The sequence below is a fragment of the Bos indicus x Bos taurus genome, chromosome 6, assembly GCF_003369695.1.
Source record: "Bos indicus x Bos taurus breed Angus x Brahman F1 hybrid chromosome 6, Bos_hybrid_MaternalHap_v2.0, whole genome shotgun sequence".
Classification (NCBI taxonomy): domain Eukaryota; kingdom Metazoa; phylum Chordata; class Mammalia; order Artiodactyla; family Bovidae; genus Bos; species Bos indicus x Bos taurus.
The window spans coordinates 66,421,765-66,448,006 of NC_040081.1; the positions used below are offsets into that span (position 1 = coordinate 66,421,765).

The following is a 26,242-nucleotide window of genomic DNA, read 5'->3' on the forward strand; positions in this document are numbered from 1 at the left end:
AAAAGTCAGACCCAGCCATTCACTTCTTTTCCTGATTGTATTAAAACACTGTTAGATCAGTACAGGTGGGTGAGCACAAGGGTTTTGTTCTATGGGGAATGAGAAAGAGAGCTGTCCAGAAATAGGTGAAAACATTATTGAGTACTATTAAGAGTCCAGTGGGTACTGAAAGTCAGACATGACACTAAACTGCATCGTTGGGTAAATGTTCTCAGTTCTAAAGAGCATAGGATTGAAAATGTGCTATTCACATTGACTCTTAGTTAGAGATCCACCTGATGTGTATGGCAGAAAGATGTAGGGGTAAAGAAGCTGAAGGTCCTAATGGGAGGACTGAATGATACCAGGGTACTAGGTTAGCTGGGGAAAGAAAGAAGAGAGATGAGGAAGAGGCAGAGGACTGAGATAATAGGAGACATACAAATAAGCAAATGCAAGTCTTGGAGTAAAGAATTGGTGTGGTAGAAATCAAGATTTGGGTTACCTGGCAGGGTTAAGGGTTGTGATCATATAGTGAAAGGATAGTTTTTCATGCAGGTTTCCTGGAGAGGAATCAGACACTTCTGAAAATTATGAGTTGTGTGCCAGCCTAAAAAGTTCATCCTTTAGCCTTTTGGAGATGGAATAAGGGAGGAAAATTGCTTGTTAAATTACCCCTGAAACTCAATGTCTTTCTTCCTTAGAACTGTGGAAGTTAAATTGTTATTAGGGCATCTGGGACTTCATCTAATCAACTTAGTACCTCAAGTTTTTAATTTTCCTTTGGGATTTTTAAATACTTCTCCATGGAAGAGCAAGACAACCTTGCCTTTGTTCCCCCCCATGAATATAATTAAAAGAGACAGGCTTGCAAAGACCTACTGATGGGTCACACTGGGCCCTGCCAAAGTATGGGATCAGGATATGAAGCAAATCCCATTAATTATAGCAATCAATGATTCCTCCAGAGAGTAAGGCTTACAATTAGAGGTTTTCAAAAACTTTCGAGGCCACTGGAGAGACTGTAAAATAGAATCAAAGAGATCAGCACCCATTCAAGCAAAGACTTGCTTGATACTGGGCAATTTCTAACTTTGTATGGATAGGCCAGGCCCCACTCAACAGTTCTGTGAAATTCAGTTCCATAAAATTTCATCAGGGCCTTTGATAGAATATCCATGTCCTTAATTATAAACACGTATATCTTTTCTATTGCAAGGTTCCTCCTTAACTTCACAGATCTGTTAGTGGATCTGACATAAAGAGGAAATTCGGATACCACATATGGGAATGACAAAAGTGGCATGTGAACTGAGTGAACTAGCGCATAAAGGGTGTTGTTCCTTTAAAGAGCTGTTGGATTTGTTTAGGTAATCACCTTTTGATGAATGCACTTGCTAGCACAATCTTCTGCTTATCAAGGAGTTATAAATCAGAACTGGAAAAGACATCTGGAAACATCTGGCCCCTTCCAAAGCAATAACATTCCAGCGTATTTCCTGACATACTACACAGACTCTTCCTATCATTTGGTGTCGCTCTTACACACTAAAAGTTCTCAAGAGGAGGTTCTGGTTTGACTTTTTACATTATATTTTCCCCAAAAGAGCAATCAAATAGCTAGACATACACGTTTCCCTTTTATACTCAATTCTTATGTTATATTCTAATTATTTGTTTAGATGTCTGTCTCCTCACTGGCTTAGAATTTCAAGAAATTAAAGATGTGTTCATTTCTTTAACCCCCACATGAAGATGAATATATGTTCTGGGACTCTATCCTGTAGAAACAAGGGTACTAATAGGTGAGTAGCTTTGTATAAGAAGATGTATTAAGTGTTGTTAAAATGAGAGTAAACTGGAACTAACATGAATGTCCATCAACTCAGGAATAATATTAATAGAAAAAGTTATTGTGAGTCTCTGTGATGGAGTGTCATTTAGCTTTGAAGAAGAATGAGCTTGCGCTGCATCCATTGACTTGAAGGGGATGTCCATGATGTACTGCCACATGAGAAAATCAATCAGCAAACAAAAGTACAGAGTGCGATTTCAAATTGTAAAAATAAACGACACCCTGTGAAAAACAGGTGTTTATATCTGTGGAGGAACAATCGCTAGGGGTTACCTTGAGGATGATGAGAAAGTATAAGACAGAGTGTGTGGAAGGAGATAAAAATAGTCTAGCAAAATGCAAAAATATGCCATAACGCTAAGGGAAAAGTCAGAATGCATGTTTATAGTAATAATATATTAAAAATAAATATTTACCTTTATTGATGTCTTCATTGGTATCCAGCATAATTCTTAAGGCATTACAGAGACTATTTCAGCTGATGCCTCCACCAACACTGTGAGGTCAGGATTGTTATTTTCCTCATTTCACAGATGAGGAAACTGTAGCCCAGAGAAGTTTATAAATTGACCCATGGTCATACAGTAAATAGCAAAGCTGAGGAAATCCCCAGTGGCTCAGTGGTTAAGAATCTGCCTGCAATGCAGGAGACACAGGAGACAAGGGTTCAGTCCCTGGGTCAGGAAGATCCTCTGGAGAAGGATACGGCAACCCACTCCAGTATTCTTGCCAGGAAAATCCTATGGACAGAGCAGCCTAATGGACTACAGTCCAGCCATAGAGTCACAAAGAGTGGGGCACGAATGAGTGACTGAGCATAGCACTGAGCACAGAGGAAAAATAATAATAGACAAATAGGCAAAAAAATGAAACTGCATTTTTTTCCTACAAATTAGCCTGGTTAAATGACAATAACCAATTTAATGAAGTGATAGAATTGTGAGTTTTTTAAAAAATATTTGTTATTATTTATTATTGCCATGCTGTGCTTAGTCACTCAGTCATGTCCGACTCTTTGCAACCTCATGGACTGCCAGGCTTCTCTGTCCATGGGGATTCTCCATGCAAGAATACTTTTAAATAAAGTAAAATTATTAAAAATAAAGGGAAGAAATGGGAAGGACGGTGGTTTTTAAAACAAGTCCTCAAATACTTTGCCATTCCTCTCTGAGAGAAGAGCTCCATGTTTGGGCCCTTTGAATGTGGGTGGGGCTGTGACAGCTCTCATCAACCCCATAGCAGAAGGGGGTTGTGTGTCTTTGGTGGCTGGATCAAAAACGGTGACACAGCTTCCTCCTGGCTTCCTGTTTTGGGACTCTTGCTCTGGGGAATGCTAGCCACCCAGCTGTGAGTCCTACTTGGAGAGAAACAAAGGCCCCTGCCAACAGGTACAATCTACTCCCGGATTTCAGATGGCTCCAGCCCCAGAACCTTAGAACCTTCCAGCAGAAGCCCCTGACATTGCCAAGCAGAGACAAACCACGAGCTATGTCCTGTCTGGATGTCTAACTTCCAGAATCCTCCATGGGCATAAAACATGGTTGGATTTCATCGTTGTTACTACTGTTGTTATTGCTTGGTTAGGGCTTTTTTTGCTCAGAAATTATATAACAACAATCTAAACCAACAAGGACCTTCTTCAGGGATGTTTGTCAATCTGGCATAGATTTCCCCTTGGTCTTATTTTTCTGCTCCCCTTAGGTATATTTTGATGATTAATTTTATGTGCCAACTGGCTGGACCATGGTGCCCCAACATTTGGCAGACCACCCTCCCTAATGTGGGTGGGCCTTACCAGATCAGTTGGAGACATTCATAGAACAAAGACTGATTCCCTCCCAATGCAAGACAGAGTTGCTAGCCAGCACACTGCCTTTGGACTTTTACTTCAGCTCTTACCCGAGCCTCCAGCATGTCTGCCATCCCTTCACACTGTACATTCACCAAACCTCCAGTAACATTTGCCGATTCCCTGAAAACTCTTTCTCTCACTGGTCTGTTTCTCTGGGCAACCCTGACTAATACACATATTTTTTCTTTTACTCTGCTTCCCAAACTCCTCACCAATTCCTCTAGCCTCCTAATGTCACTATGCTGCTGCTGCTGCTGCTGCTAAGTTGCTTCAGTCGTGTCCGACTCTGTGTGACCCCATGGACTGCAGCCTACCAGGCTTCTCCGTCCATGGGATTCTCCAGGCAAGAACACTGGAGTGGGTTGCCATTGCCTTCTCCAATGCATGAAAGTGGAAAGTGAAAGTGAAGTCACTCAGTCGTGTCTGACTCTTAGCTACCCCATGGACTGCAGCCTACCAGGCTCCTCCATCCATGGGATTTTCCGGGCAACAGTACTGGAGTGGGGTGCCATTGCCTTCTCCCAATGTCACTATAACATCCAAGTAAATCCCCACTGTTTAATTTCATATGCATTTGATGTCTTTAAGAGGGCTAGAAAAGAGACTAATGCTGGCTGAAGAGTCAGTCTTCTTTACTTCCTCCTGCCCCTCCCTCTTCAGGACATAAATCATGATTAATACACATCTATTGCCAATAAATGAGCATGATAACACCAAGGGCAGAAAAATCTAAGCAGACAAAGGCCAGGGAAGGAGATCAACTGTGACTTCTGCATTGAATTATGGAATGACATATGCCATTAAGAATGCCCAAATGACAAAAGATCAGATCCACGCAAAGCAAAAGAAAAGGTGCAGCTTACCCCTCGAAGCAGTGGGCGACCGTCAGAACCCATTTCTTGGCAATGAGGACACAACCACAAATGTGCCCACTGGGTTCACTCTGCAGGGAACACTGCCAGGGCCACCTTCCTGGGCGACTTGTCCGACCCCCTAGAATCCTCTTGTTCATCCGGGCAGCAGGGCGGCGCCCACAGTCTGCCAAGGAGCAGGACAGAGGACAGACAGATGTGACTCATCGCTAAACCCAACTGGATGCCTGCATCTTGGCTGTCATGTACACGAGATCATTTTTCCCCCGAGCCAATCCAGTTAGGTTCATATACCATTGTTATACCACAAATTCTCTCACCTTGTTTAGTACACAGGAGAGAAATCTTACTTCTGCTGTAACAGGACTGCCTAGATTTGGAAACAAAAAAATGGCATAATATTAAGTTACGTATTTATTGTTTACTTCAAACACTTTACCAGTGGAAAGGAAAACACAGGTTGTACTTAAGACAGGAACTCTTAAGGCAGGGCTGTGGTCAGCTATCACTTTGGGGTGGGGGTATAGGAAGGATGTACTTTTTTAGTGTATTTAACATCATGATAGTTTCACATTTGTGGGAAGAGAAACTACAGTTAGCCAGGTTTCTCCTATCACCTTAGCTGTTTGCACCACCCAGAATATAAACTCAATGATTTTCAAAGTAGGGAGAGGAAAAGGAAAGGAACTAGACTGCTTCTCAGAATGTGTGATGAGGAGGGAGCACGTCAGATTTTTATGCTTATGGAGAGGGTGTGTATGTCCAAAAGAAACTGAGAAATGGTTTGAGAGAAATAATGTATTACTTCAAAAAGGTAGAGAACAGACAAAGGAACTGAATATTTAGACTAGAAGAGAATCTTGTAGAGACTTTATTACCTTTTAAAAAACTGTAGTTGATTTACAATATTGTGTTAGTTTCAAGTATACAGCACTGTAATTCAGTATTTTTTCTGATTATATTCCATTATAGCTTATGATAAGATGTTGAATATAACCCCTCATGCTATACAGTAGATCTTTGTTGCCTATCTGTTTTATGTACAGTAGTTTGTACCTATTAATCCCATATTCCTAATTTGTCTCTCCCTGCTTCCCTTTCACCTTTAGTAACCATACATTTGTTTTCTATGTTGCTGAGAACTTTCAGTTATTTGTTTTCTATGTTGCTGAGAACTTTCAGTGTTAAACTACGTATCTATGATTAGCTGACAGGAAGAAGGGGGATTAAATCCATGCCATGTTACTCTAGGTGGCAGGATCAGAATCAATAGGTGGAACTTATAGAAACAGTGCATTCAGGAAAGCAAAGCTTTTTAAAAATCAGAGTTAAATTTTGAAGGAAAACACATGGCCATGTTTAAGCATCTATCAATGTGGCTGCACAAGAGAATTCAGTTCAGGGTGTGATAAGTTTATATCACAAGGTTCTCTGCTAAGCATTTATTCTACAATGCAAATTTAAAGGAAAAAAACAACACTTTGAGGCTATCAAATATACTAGGATGTGCGTAGAATCCTTGATCTGTCAGGAAAAAACAAAACCCTAAGTATTAATTTCCACATTCCTTTTTGAAGACCTGCTATATTTTCTTTTGTTGCTAAATTTGCATGTGGATCTGTGTATACAATAAATTATATAATACAGAAAAAGCACATATACGTTTTACCTTCCCATAACCTGAAGTCCTATCTCCTCCTCACTCTCGTCTCATTATCCTTAGTTTCTATGTAGCACTTCCAAATATGTGAAATTCATTGTTTGTTATTGCTTATACTCTCTCTTCTCACCTCTAAAGTGTATGTTTCCTGAGACTAGGGTTCTTGTCCCCCTTATCACTTCTACATCCCCTCAGAGCTCAACAATAAACCTGGCATAGAAAAGATAGCAATGATTAGCTGTTATCTATTAGATCTTAAAATCATAGCTTTTAGGAATAGGGAAAGATCAAAGACTATCTATCTGTCTTAACTCTTTTATTTTAAAAGGAAATTGAGGTTGTGTGGGATCACACATCTAGGTAGTAAGGCAGGACTAGAATTAAATCACTGACTCCTCATTTCAAGTGACTTTATCTATCTATCCATCTACCTATCTATCTATCTACCGACCTAGAAGGGCTTTCCTGGAAGTTCCAGTTTGGGAGAACAAACCACTCTGTTGGAAGATTCAGGTCATTGTTTTGGAGAAGGTGCTTCAGTTGACAGAAGCAGAAATTTTCAGAAATTTGGTCACAGTTTTGTCTATAGGGAAAATGTCAAGACATCTAAAGAAAAATGACCCACCTTTTAATTTTCTTCTTTGAAATTCTTAAGAGGTGGTTTCCCTAGCACTAATTAAAAGCTTTGGAGTCACAAAAACTTGGTTTGAGTTCAGAGAATAGCACTTACCATTTGTGGGCTGTGAATCTGAGCAAGTTTTATGTAAATATTCTATAGCTATGCCCCTATAATGTCATAATCACTAGATGTGTTGCAGGGGGAAAGACAGGCGGAGGGGCCCCGCGAACAGACTGAGAAGAGCGGACGCGCTCACCGGAAACGCCCGTCCCTCATCCGGCACCGCTTAGGCTCGGCCCGGGAGAGCACGACCACACCACATCCATCAGTTGCACTTTCATGCCCCTATAATGTCATAATCACTAAATGTGTTAATTCCCTCAATGTATCTTTCTCCTGCACCCCTGCTCATAGATGAGGGAGCAACGCTTTTTAACATTCCACGATTTTTTTTTAGGGGAATTTTTTCAGAAGTGAATTTTCGAGGTTACTTGATTACAATTTCTTTGTGTGTGTGTGTTTTTCTCAGACTTTCCGAGGTTTATCAGCTGTCATTACTTCAATTTCTTCTGTTAACTAGTTCCATGTAGCATCTGTAGGAAGTGTAGACATTAAGAACTTATTTCAAACAGGATGTGAAAAAACACTCTAAGATTAGAACCCGAGCTCCTCATCCTACACTATGATAGTTTCTGTAATCGTAATTTAAAAACGCAATTAGCCAAAAGAAAAAGATGTAAGTCTACAAAGAAGGAAAAAAGCCAAATGATGTTGAAATACAAATGTCCTTAGGTAGTCTATGGAAGTTCCTCTTTGATGTGACACATTTAGAAGACCTTAGATTTGAAACAGAAGCAGGGCCTTATTGATAGACCTTTGCTCCATAATCCACTCCACACAGCTCTAGTGATGGGTTGTCTTACCCTTTTACCAGTAGTTGGTGCAAAGTTGTTGCATTAAGGCTCTCCCAGTTGGAGTGTAATGTAAGCCACTGTTGGTCTTGCTCCTGTTCCTCTATCAATTTGGTCATAGATGGTTCCCTAATAGAAAGACAAATACCAGATAAATATTCTAGTGCAATGATCTTTGACCAAGCAATATCATTATTGAGCACTTACTTCTGCCTGCCAAAGTAGAAGATGTGGGCTCGATCTCTGGGTCAGGAAGATCCCCTGTAGAAGGAAATGGCAACCCACTCCAGTATTCTTGCCTGGAGAATTCCAGGGACAGAGGAGCCTGGGGGGCTATGTCCATGAGGTCATAAAGGAGTCAGATAAGACTTAGCAACTAAACAACAACAATAACAACTCTTACAAAAAAGAAGCATTAAATTAATAGTCAATATTTCAAGAGGGGGATTAGTATTCAAAAAAGTTTGCTATGGAATGTGATCAGCAAGAGAAGTTACTAAAAGTATCCTGAAGCAATAAAGATCCACAATGTTATAACTATTTTAGTCACTCTCTGCGGAAATATATTTGTACATCTGAGGTGTTGGAATTCTAACATATGCCATGTAAAAGCCAATACCTGAAAAACAAGAGCAAGTTTTGGAAGGAATCAAAAGTAAATAAAATGTAATTGCCTGGAGTATTTTTCATCTTTTCTTATCTAGTATAATCTTACAATAAAGCAATATCTTACAATAAGTAATAAGTAGAGAAAATCAATGGCTATTTAGTGTCTGTTTAGACAGTATAAAATTGTAAGTGGGATTTTTTCAACATACTGCAAAATATTTATGCAGTAAAAATTAGGAAGGACTCTAGGAAGCAGAGATAGTGGTGAGCATCATTTTGCTGTTTACCTATATTCTCACTCAGCTTCCACCACTACTCTGCTTTGAATGCCTCATTCAGGTATCACATAAATACAATTGGCCTGTAGCCAAGCTTTAAAATTTTAAGTTTCCAAACTGTTTGGGTTTTTATGTAAAATATCCTATACTGCAAGAAATAGTTGGTTCACTTAGGCAATCCATATTTGAAGAAAATCTTTTGGATCTTTTTCACCTGATGCTATCACAGGTCGATGAGGTGGTGGAATTCATTTTAGACAGGAGGAAGGAGGGTTCCTTCTGAATCTGGAAGAAAGTAGGAGAGAAGGAAATAGGTACTTGGATTTGGAGATGGGGAGAGAATTCAAGAGAGTTCATGAGAGAATGCAAATTAGATAATCAGATGAGTTCAGTTCAGTTCAGTCCCCCAGTTGTATCCAACTCTTGTGACCCCATGGACTGCAGCATGCCAGGCTTCTCTGTCCATCACCAACTCCAGGAGTTTATCCAAACTCATGTCCATTGAGTCAGTGATGCCATCCAACCATGCTTATCCCCTGTCGTCCCCTTCTCCTCCCACCTTCAATCTTTCCCAGCATCAAGGTCTTTTCAAATGAGTCAGTTTTTTGCATCAGTTGGGCCAACTATTGGAGTTTCAGCTTCAGCATCAGTCCTTCCAATGAATATTCAGGACTGATTTCCTTTAGGATGGACTGGTTAGATCTCCTTGCAGTCCAAGGGACTATCAAGAGTCTTCTCCAACAACACAGTTCAAAAGCATCAATACTTTGGTGCTCAGCTTTCTTTTATAGTCCATCTCTCACATCCATACATGACTACTGGGAAAACCATAGCTTTGACTAGACAGATCTTTGTTGACAAAGTAATGTCTCTGCTTTTTAATATGCTGTCTAGGTTGGTCATAACTTTTCTTTCAAGGAGTAAGCATCTTTTAATTTCATGGCTGCAGTCACCGTCTGCAGTGCTTTTGGAGCCCAAGAAAATAAAGGCTGTCACTGTTTCCCCATCTATTTTCCATGAAGTGATGGGACCAGATGCCATGATCTTAGTTTTCTGAACGTTGAGTTTTAAGCCAACTTTACACTCTCCTCTTTCACTTTCATCAAGAGGTTCTTTAGTTCTTCCTTACTTTCCGCAATAAAGATGTTGTCATCTGCATATCTGAGGTTACTGATATTCCTCCTGGTAATCTTGATTCCAGCTTCTGCTTCATCCAGTTCAGCATTTTGCATGATGTACTCTGCATATAAGTTAAATAAGAACGATGACAATATACATCCTTGATATACTCCTTTCCCGATTTGGAATGAGTCAGTTGTTTCATGTCCAGTTCTAACTCTTGCTTCTTGATCTACAAACAGATTTCACATGAGGCAATTCACGCGGTCTGGTATTCCCAACTCTTTAAGTATTTTCCACAGTGTATTGTGATCCACAAAGTCTAATGTTTTGGCACAGTCAATAAAGCAGAAGTAGATGTTTTTCTGGAACTCTCTTGCCTTTTCAATGACCCAATGGATGTTGGCAATTTGATCTCTGGTTCCTCTGCCTTTATTAAATCCAGCTTAAACATCTGGAAGTTCACAGTTCATGTACTGTTGAAGCCTGACTTGAAGAACTTTGAGCATTCCTTTACTAATGTGTGAGATGAGTGCAATTGTGCAGTAGTTTAAGCATTCTTTGGCATTGCCTTTCTTTGGGATTGGAATGAAAACTGACCTTTTCCAGTCCTGTGGCCATTGCTGTGTTTTCCAAATTTGCCAATATATTGAGTGCAGCACTTTCACAGCATCATCTTTTAGGATTTGAAATAGCTCAACTGGAATTCCATCACCTCCACTAGCTTTGTTTTTAGTGATGCTTCCTAAGGCCCACTTGACTTCACATTCCAGGATGGCTGGCTCTAGGTGAGTGATCGTACCATCATGGTTATCTGTATCATGAAGATCTTTTTTGCATAGTTCTTCTGTGTATTTTTGCCACCTCTTCTTAATATCTTCTGCTTCTGTTAGGTCCATACCATTTCTGTTCTTTATTGTGCCCATCTCTGCATGAAATGTTCCCTTGGTATCTCTGATTTTCTTGAAGAGATCTCTAGTATTTCCCATTCTACTGTTTTCCTCTATTTCTTAGCACTAATCACTGAGGAAGGCTTTCTTATTTCTCCTTGCTATTCTTTGGAATTCTGCATTCAAATGGATATAGATTTCCTTTTCTCCTTTGACTTTTGCTTGTCTTTCTTTTCATAGCTATTTGTAAGGACTCCTCAGACAACCATTTTGCCTTTTTGCATTTCTTTTTCTTGGGGATGGTCTTGATCACGGCTTCCTGTACAATGTCATGAACCTCCATCCACAGTTCTTCAGGCACTCTGTCTATCAGATCTAATCCCTTGAATCTATTTGTCACTTCTACTGTATAATCGTAAGGAAATTTATTTAGGTCATACCTGAATGGTCTAGTGGTTTTCCCTACTTTCTTCAATTTAAGTCTGAATTTGGCAATAAGGAGTTCATGATCTGAGCCACAGTCAGCTCCCAGTCTTGTTTTTGCTGACTGTATAGAGCTTCTCCATCTTTGGCTGCAAAGAACACAATCAATCTGATTTCGCTGTTGGCCATCTGGTGATACCCATGTGTAGAGTCTTCTCTTGTGTTGTTGGAAGAGGGTGTTTGCTATGACCAGTGCATTTTCTTGGCAAAAGTCTATTAGCCTTTGCCCTGCTTCACTCTGTACTCCAAGACCAAATTTGTATGTTACTCCAGGTATTTCTTGACTTACTACTTTTGCATTCTGGTCCCCTATAATGAAAAGGACATCTTTTTCTGGGGTTAATTCTAGAAGGTCTTGTAGGTCTTCATCAGCTCAGTTCAGTTCAGTCACTCAGTCATGTCCGACTCTTTGCAGCCCTATGAATCACAGCACCCCAGGTCTCCCTGTCCATCACCAACTCCCAGAGTTCACTCAAACTCATGTCCATCAAGTCAGTGATGCCATATAGCCATCTCATCCTCTGTCGTCCCCTTCTCCTCCTGCCCCCAATCCCTCCCAACATCAGGGTCTTTTCCAATGAGTCAACTCTTCACATGAGGTGGCCAAAGTACTGGAGTTTCAGCTTCAGCATCAGTCCTTCCAATCAACACCCAGGACTGGTCTCCTTTAGGATGGACTGGTTGGATCTCCTTGCAGTCCAAGGGACTCTCAAGAGTCTTCTTCAACACCACAGTTCAAAAGCATCAATTCTTCGGTGCTCAGCTCTCTTCACAGTCTGACTCTCACATCCATACATGACCACAGGAAAAACCATAGCCTTGACTAGATGGACCTTTGTTGGCAAAATAGTGTCTCTGCTTTTTTTTTTTTTTTTTTTCATATTGGATTTATTTATTTTGGAGGGACTGGTTATTTCAAAAAGACATTTATCAATTTTCAGTATCAAAACAGTTACACTATTGGTTTTTTTTCTCCCAATTGGTCCCCAAAGAGACCACACCAAAGGAGAGAACATTTTAAGCCAATTAAGCTGCAGGATGCACCCCTAACAGACCTCACTGAAACCTCATCAAAAAAGGGGGATTGGGTAGGGAAAGAAACTTTAAAAGGTCAGCACACTGCTAGCCCACAGACTGTAGAGAGCTCTCACAGGCAGAGGGGTGACCAGTTTGCCTCAACCCCAAAGAAGCAAAGTTCCAAAATATAAAAATTTACAAGTTTTGTACATACGCTTTTCAAGATTTCTCCAGCACTAACCAATACAAAGCACAGTGAGATGGCACTTTTAGAGACAGCAGCTTCAGACCCAGAAAAGGGTGATGAGATGAGTTTCATATGGCTAAATCAGTGGCAAAACATAATTTTCTTTCCTTTCTTTCAAGGAGGCAGGAGAGCAAATAAGTGGTCACTTCAATATAAGGGGCACATGATCCATTCTGTGAGCAGTTGGGAACAGGGTAGAGCTGGGACAAGGATTTGGTCTCAGAGGTTTTACCATCTTAATTGTTTGGTCACTTCTGATGAAAAAAGAAAAAAAAAAAGTTGTCCAAAGATACCGTAAAGCTGAAAACCTGAACAGCACTTTTTTTTTTTTGGCTAACTCCTTCTGGAATCATCTTTCTGCTTTGGCAGGTACTTTTTACAGGGCAATGAGGTTTCCCCAAATGGAGCCTTTCTCTGGGCTGCTAGGCTCTCAGTAAGGCAGGCCCAAACCTTTTCCCTTTCTCTCTGGAGAAGGCAATATGCATTAAGCTGAAACGTTACCTTCCAAAAGTGAGAAAGGGATTAGACTGCTGCTTCAGTTCTACGGAATTATCTGGAATGTTTTTTTACAAATGGTTGTAACATCAAGAACAAAAAAGGTAATTACAAAATGTGTACATCACAACATGCTTTTAAAGACACTTTGCATTGTGCTCACATTCCCTTAAACGTTGTTCCCAAAGGTGCTCAGCCTCTAGCCCAACTGGAATCTCTGGGGAGAGGTAGAGACTGTTTGGCGAAAAGGACACAGGAGTAGCGGGGTGGGAGAGGTGGCGAAAGGAGAAAGCAGCCTTCCAGTTAAAGATCAGCCCTCCGTTTAAAGGTCAGCTTCGGGCAGGCTGGCCCCAGTAGAGTCGGAGTCGGGGTGAGAGGGAGGAGCAGCGGCAGGGCGGGGCTGGGGTGCTCTACATTTTATTCAGGTCAAGCAGAGTCTGGTTCAGCATCCTTTGTGTACAGAGGTCCTCCTCTTTGGTGCATTTCAGTTTATCTTCCAAATCATCAATTGTCTTTTCCAGCTTGGCTACTGATCTCTCAGCAAACTCAGCACGAGTCTCTGCCTCCTTGAGTTTATCGGTAAGAATCTTTATCTCTTCCTCATATTTGTCTTCCTTTTGAGAGTACTTTTCTTCAGCAGCACTCAGACACTTCAGGTGCTGGTCCATCAGTCTGGTTTGCTCACCCATCTTTCGGCAACGGGACTCTGCCAGCTCCGCTCGCTCCTCTGTGCGCTCCAAGTCTCCCTCAATAATCACCAACTTGCGAGCCACCTCTTCATACTTCCTGTGTGCCTCTTCTGCAATGTGCTTAGCTTCTTTGAGTTGGATTTCCTGAAGTTCCATTTTTTCTTCATCTTTTAAGGCTTGGTTTTCAATAACCTTCATAACTCTCTCGCTCTCATCAGCAGCTTTCTCAGCTTCCTCCAGCTTTTGCAGCTCAGTGGCCAGGCGCTCTTGAGCTCGGTTCAGCTCCTCTTCAACCAGCTGGATCCTACGGTTTAAGGAGACCACTTCAGCCTCAGCCTGTTCTCGGGCCCATCTTTCTCCCTCCACTTTCTGCTGGAGGCACTTGGCCCTCTCCTCTGCATCATCGGCCTGCTGCTGCAGAACCTGGATCTTGCACTTCATTGCCTCGGTGACGGCGATTGCGGCCATGACAGTGGTCCCGGCCATGGTCCCCACCCAGCTCCTGCTTGCCTTCGGGTTCCTTCCTCCTCCGCTCGGCGTTGCAGCCGCTTGGTTCCTGCAGGGTTGAACTTGTGGCCCACACTAGGCGAAGAGCACGAGCAGTCGAGGCTGACAGTAGGAAGCTTGGGATCTCTGCTTTTTAATATGCTATCTAAGTTGGTCATAACTATCCTTCCAAGGAGTAAGCGTCTTTTAATTTCATGACTGCAATCACCATCTGCAGTGATTTTGGAGCCCCCAAAAATAAAGTCTGACACTGTTTTCACTGTTTCCCCATCTATATCCCATGAAGTGATGGGAGCAGATGCCATGATCTCAGTTTTCTGAATGTTGAGCTTTAAGCCAACTTTTTCACTCTCCTCTTTCACTTTCATCAAGAGGCTTTTTAGTTCCTCTTCACTTTCTGCCATAAGGGTTGTGTCATCTGCATATCTGAGGTTATTGATATTTCTCCTGGCAATCTTGATTCCAACTTGTGCTTCTGCCAGCCCAGCGTTTCTCATGATGTACTCTGCATATAAGTTAAATAAGCAGGGTGACAATATACAGCCTTGACGTACTCCTTTTCCTATTTGGAACCAGTCTGTTGTTCCATGTTCTGTTCTAACCCGCTTCCTGACTTGCATATAGATTTCTCAAGAGGCAGGTCAGGTGGTCTGGTATTCCCATCTCTTTCAGAATTTTCCACAGTTTAAGTTCAGCTGCTTCAGCATTACTTGTCAGGGCATAGACTTGGATTACTGTGATATCGAACGGTTTGCCTTGGAATCGAACAGAGATCATTCTGTCATTTTTGAGATTGCATTCAAATACTGCATTTTTGACTTTTCTGTTGACTATGATGGCTACTCCATTTCTTCTATGGGATTCTTGCCTACCATAGTAGATATAATGAGTTAAATTCACCCTTTCCAATCCATTTTAGTTTGCTGATTCCTAAAATGTTGACGTTCACTCTTGCCATCTCCTGTTTGACCACTTCCAATTTGCCTTGATTCATGGACCTAACATTCCTGGTTCCTAGGCAATATTGCTCTTTATAGCATCAGAGAGGTTAAAACGTCTGCCACCAATGTGGGAGACCCCTGGGTCGGGAAGATCCCCTGGAGATGGAAATGATAACCCACTCCAGTATTCTTGCCTGGAGAATCCCACGGACAGAGAAGCCTGGTAGGCTACAGTCCATGAGGTTGCAAAGAGTCAGACATGACTGAGTGACTTCACTTCACTTTACTTCCATCACCAGTCACATCCACAACTGGGTGTTGTTTTTGCTTTGGCTCCATCCCTTCCTTCTTTCTGGAGTTATTTCTCCACTGATCTCCAGTAGCATACTGGGCACCTACCGACCTGGGGAGTTCATCTTTCTGTGTCCTATCTTTTTGCCTTTCCATACTGTTCATGTTTGGGTGTCTCCTGAGGAGGTACAGGTCAGCAGTGGACTGCTGCAGGAGCAGGGGCTCTGGGTGCAGTAGACATGGGCATAGCATAAGACCTCTTGGAGGAGGTCTCCACTGACCCCACCAAAGAGCCACCAGAACTTACACAGGACCAGGGAAACAGACTCTTGGAGGGCACAAACAGAATCTTGTGTGCACCAGGACCCAGGAGAAAGAAGCAGTGACCCCACAAGAGACTGACCCAGAATTGCCCATGAGCGTCCAAGAGTCTCTCACGGAGGTGTGAGTCGGTGGTGGCCTGCTGCAGGGTTGAGGGCACTGAGTGTAGCAGTGCCTGCATGGGACATTTTGAAGGAGGTTGCCATTATCTTCATTACCTCTACCATAATTTGGCCTCAGGTCAAATAACAGGGAGGGAACACAGCCCCACCCTTCAACAGAAAATTGGATTAAAGATTTACTGAGCCCATCAGAACAAGACCCAGTTTTCCCCCTGTCAGTCTCTCCCATCAGGAAGCTTCCATAAGCCTCGTATCCTTCTCCATCAGAGGGCAAACGGACTGAAAACCACAATCACAGAAAACTAACCAATCTGATCACATGGAGCACAGTCTTGTCTAACTCAATGAAACTATGAGCCATGCCATGTAGGGCCACCCAAGTCAGACAGGTCATGGTGGAGAGTTCTGACAAAATGTGGTCCACTGGAAAATGGAATGTCAAACCACTTCAATATTCTTGCCTTGAGAACCCCATGAACAGTATGATAATCAGATAGTCTCTACTTTTCATTTCAAGAAGGAGGGGAGATCCTCAGATGAAAGGTGTGGGGGAGGGGCAGTGGCAGGGGTGTGCAATGGTAAGGAAAGTGACATGTATATGAAGTTGCTCCCTGGTGGAGGTATTTGGGAAAACATATCAAACATAAAAGTATGGTGAGCAGCGGTGAGGATTCAAATGAACCTGGAAACCTTGAAGTGGTAGTAGCACTAAGTCTGTGAGCTTAGCGACTTGCTCTTTTGATAATGGAATGTCTTTTTTTTTTTTTTTTTGCAAAAATAGGGAGAGAGCACAGGAAGGGAAGGAAAGTTAGATTCGGTGGCATTGAAAGAAAAGTTACCATTTCACCTGGTTACCATTATTTAAAAATGACTGTAATCACAAAATAGAAAAAAAAAAAAAAACAACAACCTCATCAAATGCAGTTATTTTTAATAAAACCCTCTAACGACTTGAGGATAGAATAAGAGCCAAAAAACTAAAAACAAAACAGAGTTCTTCATAACAGATGAACTCTAATCATTTGATTTTTTTTAAATGGCATAACCCCCTCCCATACTTTAAGAAGCATTGCACAAGCTTTAATTGATTTAGGATCTTGAATGAACTGTTATATAATCTAATATGCCACAAAACTGACTGGAAAATGCGAATTTTTTTCCTTCATCAAAATGAGGCTGTGGCTTTCCAGTAATCCCAGAAGTGCTGTTTTTTGGAGGTACAGTGGGATGGAAGTAGAGAAATCAGAAGTCATGCATCCACTCAAGGTTTCAAGGTTTCTCTTAATACCTGCATCCTGGGAATTTCTGTCTGCAATAGAACAATCTGTGGCCTCTTAAATCCATGTATTTTATTGGCAAAAAGCCAAAGGAAGATCGGCTTCAGATCTGTTATTTAATGAAAACAGTCCTTAGGCAGATATTCACAGGGCAACAGGGACTCACATGAGGATGGTTTGGCGTAAGCATAGGATTCGCACTGAGGCTGGTTGGGAAAATCACTGCAAAGGAACCAAGGTCCCTTCAGTTGCCTTGAGGGATGTTTTTATTCGATTAGCCTCCAAGAAAGGCAATTTAGCCTGAACCTCTCAGTTACGTCAAGTGGAAATCCTAAGAAATTCATCAAGAAGAAGGGAGTATCATTACGAAAATTAGTTTCCCATGAAACTCTTAAACACTAGCACGCTTCTCAGCGCTAGAAATGTCATCTTATCACCCATTAAAAAAAAAAATCGGTGAATCCATATGGCTCAACTTCTGCCATCATACAGAATCTGAGCATCTGTGTGGTTTCAACATTATTTCTTTAAATAATTTAAAAAATCATAAAAGTAACACTTACACATGGAAAAAATCCAAACATCATACAATGAAAAAATATTCTTCCCATCCAAGATGTATAAAATCACCACTGTAAATAGCATTTGAGTATCCTTGCCAAGCACTGTCTATAATGCTTGTATCCCTCTTTTTTTAGTCTATATACATTTCTGGGAGATAGTGACAGACAGGGAAGCCTGGTGTGCTGCAGTTCATGGGGTCACAAAGGGTCAGACATGACTTAGTGACTGAACAGTATTGTTTTGTATGGTGTTGACGCTTTCATTTAAGGACCTATCTTGGAAGTCTTTGCATAGTAATAGATAGACAATATTAATAATGATGATATTAATAACTATTACTTATTTTCTATAGGCAACACACTATAAGATTAACTTGTTTTATATTATTTAATCCTCTCAACAACTTTGTGAGTTATGTATATGTACATGTGAAAGTCTCTCAGTAGTGTCTGACTCTTTGCAATCCCATGGACTGTAGCCTGCCAGGCTTCTCTTTCCATGGGATTCTCCAGGCAAGAATGCCGGAGCAGGTTGCCATTTCCTCCTCCAGGGGATCTCCTGACCCAGGAATTGAACCCAGGTCTCCCACATTGCAGGTGGATTATTTACCGTCTGAGCCACCAGGGAAGTATACTTTATTGTTATTCACCATTTTGGAGATGAAAAAATTGAGGCAAAGAGAGAATACAAAATTTTCCACAGGTCACACAGCTCTGATATTCCATCCCTTGGTCTGACATCAGAGTACCTCTTCTAACACTGTGAGCACCATGCAGCCCTCTGCTTTATTCAGAGCACACACCACGTTCTCTCCATAGCTGCATAGTGTTCCATTACATGCACGTACATTTACTTCACCAATCCTCTATTGTGACCATTTCCAATTTGGAGTTATAATGAAAAAGCAGCAGTTAACACCTTAACCACTCACCTTTGCCCACATGCACAAATGTGACTTGAGAATAAATTCCTAGAAATAAAACTATTGAATCAAAATGTAAATTTTTTATGAATAGTATGAATTTCCCCTTCAGAGAATAATGCCAGTTTACAAACTTAACAAGACGAGGTGTGCTTATACATCTTAATTTTTATAACTACGCATATAATGTAAGCCATGCTATGAAAATACATCTGGAACTTAACTACTCAAATTTTGTTTATGCATTGGTAATTAGTTTGATGTATAATTTTCATTTTATATCAAGAGAAAAAGATATCCTTTTGAGTAGAGACCAAAAGAGCAAAACAACACCTTTCAAGTGATGAAACATCAGAGTCACTATATCTTAAGGTGTCTATGCAGGGAATGAAGTCTCATGCTTCTAGAGCAACCATGAAATCATATGCAGAGATGAAAATTCAAGCCACAATCTATTCCAATGCCCTCTTTTAACTGTGTGAGAAAACTAAGACCTAGGTATAGACCTTTCCCAAACACTTGTGGGGCCCAGAGCAACAGTATAGATAGAGGCCTATATACTATATCATTCTCAAAAATTCTCCAAGCGAGGCTTCAACAGTATGTGAACCAAGAAATTCCAGATGTTCAAGCTGGATTTAGAAAAGGCAGAGAAACCAGAGATTAAATTGCTAACATCCACTGGATCATAGAAAAAGCAAGACAGTTTCAGAAAAACATCTGCTGCTGCTGCTAAGTCGCTTCAGTCATGTCTGACTCTGTGCCACCCCATAGATGGCAGCCCACCAGACTTCCCCACCCCTGGGATTCTCCAGGCAAGAACACTGGAGTGGGTTGCCATTTCCTTCTCCAATGCATGAAGGTGAAAAGAGAAAGTGAAGTCATTCAGTTGTGCCCGACTCTTAGCGACCCCATGGACTGCAGCCTACCAGGCTCCTCTGTCCATGGATTTTCCAGGCAAGAATACTGGAGTGGGGTGCCATTGCCTTCTCTGAGAAGAATACTTCTGCTTTACTGACTATGCCAAAGCCTTTGACTGTGTGGATCACAATACACTGTAGAAAATTCTTAAAGAGATGAGAATACCAGATCACCTTACCTGCCTCCTGAGAAATCTGTATGCAGGTCAAAAAGCAACAGTTAGAACCAGACATGGAACAATGGACTGGTTCCAAATTGGGAAAGGAGTATGTCAAGGCTGTATATTGTCACCCTGTTTATTTAACTTATGTACAGAGTACATCATGCGAAATGCCGGGCTGGATGAAGCACAAGCTGGAATCAAGATTGCTGGGAGAAATATCAGTAACCTCAGTTATGCAGATGACACCATCCTTATGGCAGAAAGTGAAGAGGAACCAAAAAGCCTCTTGATGAAAGTGAAAGAGGAGAGTGAAAAAGTTGGCATAAAACTCAACATTCAGAAAACTAAGATCATGGCATCTGGTCCCATCGCTTCATGGCAAATAGATGGGGAAACAATGGAAACCATGACAGACTTTATTTTCTTGGGCTCCAAAATCACTGCAGATGGTGACTGCAACCATGAAATTAAAATACATTTGCTCCCTGGAAGAAAAGCTGTGACCAACCTAGACAGCATATTAAAAAGCAGAGACATTAGTTTGCCAACAAAGGTCCATCTAGTCAAAGCTATGGTTTTTCCAGTAGTCATGAATGGATGTGAGAGTTGAACCATAAAGAAAGCTGAGCACCAAAGAATTGATGCTTTTGAACTGTGTTGTTGGAGAAGACTCTTGACAGTCCCTTGGACTGCAAGGAAATCCAACAGTCAATTCTAAAATAAATCAGTCCTGAATATTCATTGGAAGGACTGAAGCTGAAGCTGAAGCTACAATACTTTGGCCATCTGATGCGAAGAACTGACTTATTTGAAAAGACCCTGATGCTGGGGAAGATTGAAGGTGGGAGGAGAAGGGGATGACAGGATGAGATGGTTAGATGGCATCACCGACCTGATGGACATGAATTTGAGCAAGCTCTGGGAGTTGGTGATGGACAGGGAAGCCTGGTGTGTTGTAGTCCATAGGGTTGTAAAGAGTCAGACATGACTGAGTGACTGAACTGAACTGATACTATATCATATTAGATAATATATTAGATATTATAATTTTAGTTAACAAGCTGTTAAAGAAAATTATTCTATCTTCCCATTTTGATCAAGATAACTTTCAAGTCAAATATAGAAAGAAAGCTTGGACTCCTTAAATCAGAGGTTTTCAAACCTGAGCATTCATTCGAATCACTGGAGGACCAGTGACAACAAAGGTTGTTGACCCCATACCTGGACTTCTAGGTTTGATAAGTCTGACATGAGGCTCCTAAATTGCCCTAACATGACCCCAGGTGATACAGATGCTGTGGCCTGAGACCACACTTTGAATACAGTGCATCAGACTCCAGGTGGGCACACCTCTTGATGGACAGACTCTATGCCCCATGAGGTGAGGCATAGCTGAGGAGAAAGACCACAGTGGTCCCTCTAAATCAGGCTTTCTCACCCTTGGCACTACTGACATTTGATGCCAGGTAATTATTTGCTATATGGGGCTGTCCTGAGCACTGTAGGGTGTTTAGCATCACCCCTGGTTTCTACCCACAAGATGCCAATATCTCCACACCACTCCTGGACTGCCAATCAAAAGGTCTACTGACAATTCCAAATGTCCCCTTGGGGCAACCGCTGGTTGAGAAACACTGCTCTAAGTCCTGGGCTCCAGCACAAGGCCCCTCTGCTCTGGATCTAAAGGCAGTACTGCACACAAATGCAAGAGATTTTCACTCCAATTTGCTTCTTGAAATGTGTGGCCATAAGACACAAATAAAAATTGTATAACATAAACCCACCCCACTTCTACTGAAATGAGAAGATACAACATACCTAGGATTCCAAATCATCCTGATATTCTGAAAGGAATTCTGTAAGGCTTAGGTGAATAATCAGATCTCTAGATTATTTTTGTCCTGTTTTTATCTGTCCTATTTTTTTTTTAATCTGTTTAATCTGTCCTATTTTTATCACATTCTCAGGTTACTTGGTATTTAGTAATAAGGCATATCTTCCTTGTGTTACAATTATGTTAGGACCGATTACCTAAAAAATGAAGCTCAGCACAAACCCCTTAAAGTCGAGGGCTTCTTTACTTCTGACAGCAACACAGTAGCGCAGGACTTACCTAGACTTACCTTCCATTGCAGTGGAAGGACAAGGACTGCTCTATAGTATCTGTTGCTTGGGGAAAGCATGAGTCTTTGACCTTGGGAACTGATGGTTAGTCTTGAAATATAAATGCCTTGTGTGGTGGATATATTATTTGCAATTCTAAATATCCTCTTCAGAACTTGGAAAATTTCTATTAACTATTTTATATCTGATTTCAAAAATCTTTTCTTATACCCTGTCATGTTATTATCTCTGTTTGGTTCCTATAGATAACATGTTAGTAGTAAAAGATAGTAAAATTATTTTGCCAGGTAGAAGGATGGTTTAGAAATACTGATGGAAAGGCATCATGAGTTTCAAACACATGCCAGTGAACATGACTATAGAATCATTTGACTGGTTAGATAGCTGAGCTTATGCTTTATACAACAAAGACTGCCATCAACAGAAATGTTTCAAAGAAAACCATAAAGTCTGAATTATTTTCCCAGTAAATTAAGTAGTTAAAAATATTTTTATTGTATGTAATCTTTACTGAAAATATATATTTTCATTCATTTGTCTACCTCAGAGGTAGAGTATAATAATTGTATTAGGCCATGATTTATAGGTAGAAGTGACAAAAACCATCTATAAACAAGAAGAAGAAGTAATAGATTATAAAATTAAATTATAACAGGTTCATATTTCATAAAATAAATCAATGGAACTAAATAATTCATTTCTAATATAAAGTTATAAAACTGTACCTATTAAATATGCATTATCATTTAATATAAATTAAAAAATAAAACTAACACATAAAGCACTATTTAAAATAAACACCGGTAAAAGTATAAAAATAAACCAGTCATAAAATTTTAAAGTCATTTATTTGATCATCTATAAGAATTCAAACTTATAAAACAAACTCAGTAATTGGTGTCAGACTGTAAGTATATTTTTGAGCATAAGTACATACCTCTTTCAGAATCTATAGTAGACCAAGTATTTCCTTCTAGCTATTTTATCTCAAAAAAAAAAAATCCCATTTCTTTTTTGATACGTTGGAGGAAAACTTTGGGGACAGTTATATTTTTTCTTTTTTAAGAGACAGAGACTCAGTATTTTCTTGACAGCAACTTATTTAGTTGTTTAGAAAGTGTTTCCTGTTTGTCTTTGCCTTCTATCAGTTCATGAGTGTAGAGATTACCAGGTTTAATTGTAATATGCCATTTTTTATTCCACTGGTTCAGAAAGTCTGGGAGCCAAGGTAGAATTTATTTTTCTAATAGGATCCTTGCTATGTCAATTGCTCTTTTCTCTCTTATCTCGAGATCATAGGTATATAGAAAGTGTGTGCATGCTGTTCAGTTGCTGAGTTGTGTCTGACTCTTTTTCAACCCATGGACTGTAGCCCACCAGGCTCCTTTGTCCATGGGCTCATCCTGCAAGAATACTGGAGTGGGTTGCCATTTCCTCCTGCAGGGGATCTTCCCTATTCAGGGATCAAAACTGTGTCTCTTGCACTGGCAGGTGGATCCTTTCCCACTGAGCCACCTGGGAAGCCCACAGAAAGTGTACCTTTACTCAATTCAAAATGTTAAGACAGACTATGATACTGGGTATGCTACAGTATAAAATAACGCAAATTTCAGGGCTTAAAAAAATTCACTTATTACATCAACAAAAAAAATGAGCATTTTAGAACCCAAAATAGTGACAGAATAGCTCAATATCAAAATGTGGAAATGCAGTCAGCCACTAAAGCGATGGGGAGGACCTTTAGGATAGCTGGTGCCTGAGGACCAAGTACGTTCAGGACCCTCCATTTCTCATATCCACTTCCATCAGTGAAAAGGAGGGAGAAGAGATGGGAGGGTGGTTTTAGTGACCTCCAAGTGACTTTTCCACAAGCTAGGGGACAGGCTGTCTGCAGCTCTAAACTCAAATCCATTCATCTTTGTGACCAAAAAGGAGTCTTTTTGCCAATGTCTACTTAAATCTTATTGAAGGACTTTATCACAAAACCAATCACTGTTGCCCAAGAGTGAGGTTCTTTGATTCATCCAGCTTGAGTGAGGTATCACCTACCCTTCTACCAATTACTGAAGTCAAGAAAAGTGGATCATGTCTAAAGATGGCAGCTCCCTTTTGGATCCCAAGGATCAAATGGGAACTAAAGTAAGTCCCCAAAATTAAGGGATGCAGGTCCCCAAGGAAGGGAGGAATGCAGAGAAGCAGCACAACAAAAGTCTGCTCCAAGTGACTTCACTTGAAATTTTTAGTTCAAAAGATTATTATGCCTCAGAGTCAAGATCTACATGTTAGTTTGTTAGCTTTTGGAAGATGTAGGAAGGGTACACAATTGGGTAGAAATTAGACTTGTGTTCATGAATGAAATAATGGGTTAATACTCAGTATTAAGTAAATTTGCTTTACTCAGTGCTGAAGGAATATCACCCTAACAGAATTTAAACAAATGACATAGTCAGATGGACAAGGATTAAAACTGATAATTAATAAGGCTAATATGTTAGAATGGAAATTGAGGCAGCACATTGGTGTTATATCAGATAGAATGGCCCTCTCAAGGAGCTATTTTACATACTTTAGTGAGAGGAACAAATTACAAATATGTGAAAAAAATAGTTTCTGATACTGGTAGATGCTGTGAAGAAGACAGTGGAAGCAAATAGAGAGTACCTTGGTAACTGTGAAAGCTGCTCCAATGAGGGTTGTCAAGACCTTTGTAAGCAGTTGATATTCAAGCTGAGACATGATTGATGAGATGGATGTGATCCTGTTAAGGTCTAGAGACCAGCTTTCTGAACAAAGTAACAGTGAAGCCGAGGCATCTGGGATGGGAATAAGTTTATAGCACTGGAATATCAGTAATAAGGTCAATGCATCTAAAGTTTAGCAGACAAATGCAAAGTGCTAGAAGATAGGTCAGAGAGGGAGGCAGCTTCCAGATTATGCCTTGTAAGCCAAAGTAAGAAATTGGATTTTGATTCCAAACTGTACAAATTAAAAGAAAAGACCAGTGGGTTTGGCATTTAGATAATATTGCTATAAACTCTGTCTTGGGAGTAAAAAGCAAGCCAGATTGCAGTAGGTTTCAAAGACAACATGGAAAAGTCAAGTCATCTCCGGGAATCTCTGGTACAGTTCCAAAAGGCACAGGCTGCCATATAAGGACTTTTAACAGAGATAACACAGGTCTTTCTGGTCAATTTCTGATGGATTCTCAAGATGTAAATCATGTTCTTATCTACCTAGGACCCATTCATATTCATGCCCAACAGCAATATGTAATGATGACTAGAGAATCTGATGCCCCAAAGACTTCAAAGAAATTGCTTATTCCCCATTCTAAGACCTTCTTGCTCACAAGTAGCCCTGTATTTTTGGTGGAAAGGTGTGTTTTGACAGTACTTAATTCTGGAGAACTCATGGAAACCATCTTTGGCTTTACAAATCCTGATGTGAGTCCATTTTTAATGATGAACATTTTTTATCACAAAATGGAAAGTAACAGAGTAAATAAAAATGTGATTAACCCAGGATCTTACATAGTTTATAGTTAATAATGGCAAATTTCCCTACACCACTGAGAAGTTTCCATTTCATTTCATAAATTATTCATTAGCCCAAAGGAGACAGTTTGAGATTCAGTTTGCTAACCAATAATCTGAATTCTTGGCATAGCTTGCTAATAGTGATCATGTGGACATGCTCTTAGGACAACTGGTAGGCTCACCTTGCTCTCGCTTATTAAAGCTTCATACCTAGTGGTCTCATTTGTTGTTGTTCAGTCACTCAGTTGTATCTGACTCTTTGCAACCCAATGGACTGCAGCATGCCAGCCTTCCCTGTCCTTCACTATCTTTCAGAGTTTGCTCAGATGCATGTCCATTGAGTTGATGATGCCATCCAACCATCTCATCCTCTGTCACCCACTTTTCCTCCTCTCCTCAATCTTTCCCAGCATCAGGGTCTTTTTCAATGAGTCAGTTCTTTGAGTCAGGTGCCCAAAGTACTGGAGTTTCAACTTCAGCACCAGTTCTTCCAATGAATATTCAGGGTTGATTTGTTTTAGGATTGACTGGTTTGATCTCCTTGCTGTCCAAGGGATTCTCAAGAATTTCTCCAGTCTCAAAGTTTGAAAGCATCAATTCTTCAGCACCCAGTTTTCTTCATGGTCCATCTCTCACATCGTACATGATTAATGGAAAAACAATAACTTTGACTATATGGACCTTTGTTTGCAAAGTGATGTTTCTGCTTTTTAATATGTTGTCTAGGTGGGTCATAGCTTTTCTTCCAAGGAAAAAGTGTCTTTTAATTTCATGGCTGTAGTCACCATCTGCAGCAATTTTGGAGCCCAAGAAAATAAAGTCTGTCACTATTTCCATCATTTGCCCATGTATTTGCCATGAAGTGATGGGACCGGATGCCATGATTTTCCTTTTTTAATGGTGAATGTTAAGCCAGCTTTTTCACTTTCCTCTTTCATCTTCATCAAGAGGTTCTTTAGTTCCTCTTCGCTTTCTGCT

The 26,242-nt window shown here is 40.6% G+C and overlaps 1 protein-coding gene and 1 pseudogene across 1 annotated transcript in view; both read right to left on the reverse strand.

The window, feature by feature from the left end:
- CORIN (corin, serine peptidase) overlaps positions 1 to 26,242 on the reverse strand; it is a 308,663-nt gene that overhangs the window by 24,379 nt on the left and 258,042 nt on the right. Inside the window, exons 17-19 of the mRNA XM_027544426.1 lie at positions 7,761 to 7,877; positions 4,879 to 4,928; positions 4,550 to 4,724 (exon numbers count right to left, since the gene is read on the reverse strand). Coding sequence (XP_027400227.1) covers positions 4,550 to 4,724; positions 4,879 to 4,928; positions 7,761 to 7,877 — 342 coding nt within the window. The remainder of the gene's footprint in view (positions 1 to 4,549; positions 4,725 to 4,878; positions 4,929 to 7,760; positions 7,878 to 26,242) is intronic.
- Positions 12,504 to 14,076, reverse strand: LOC113894263 (annotated as a pseudogene).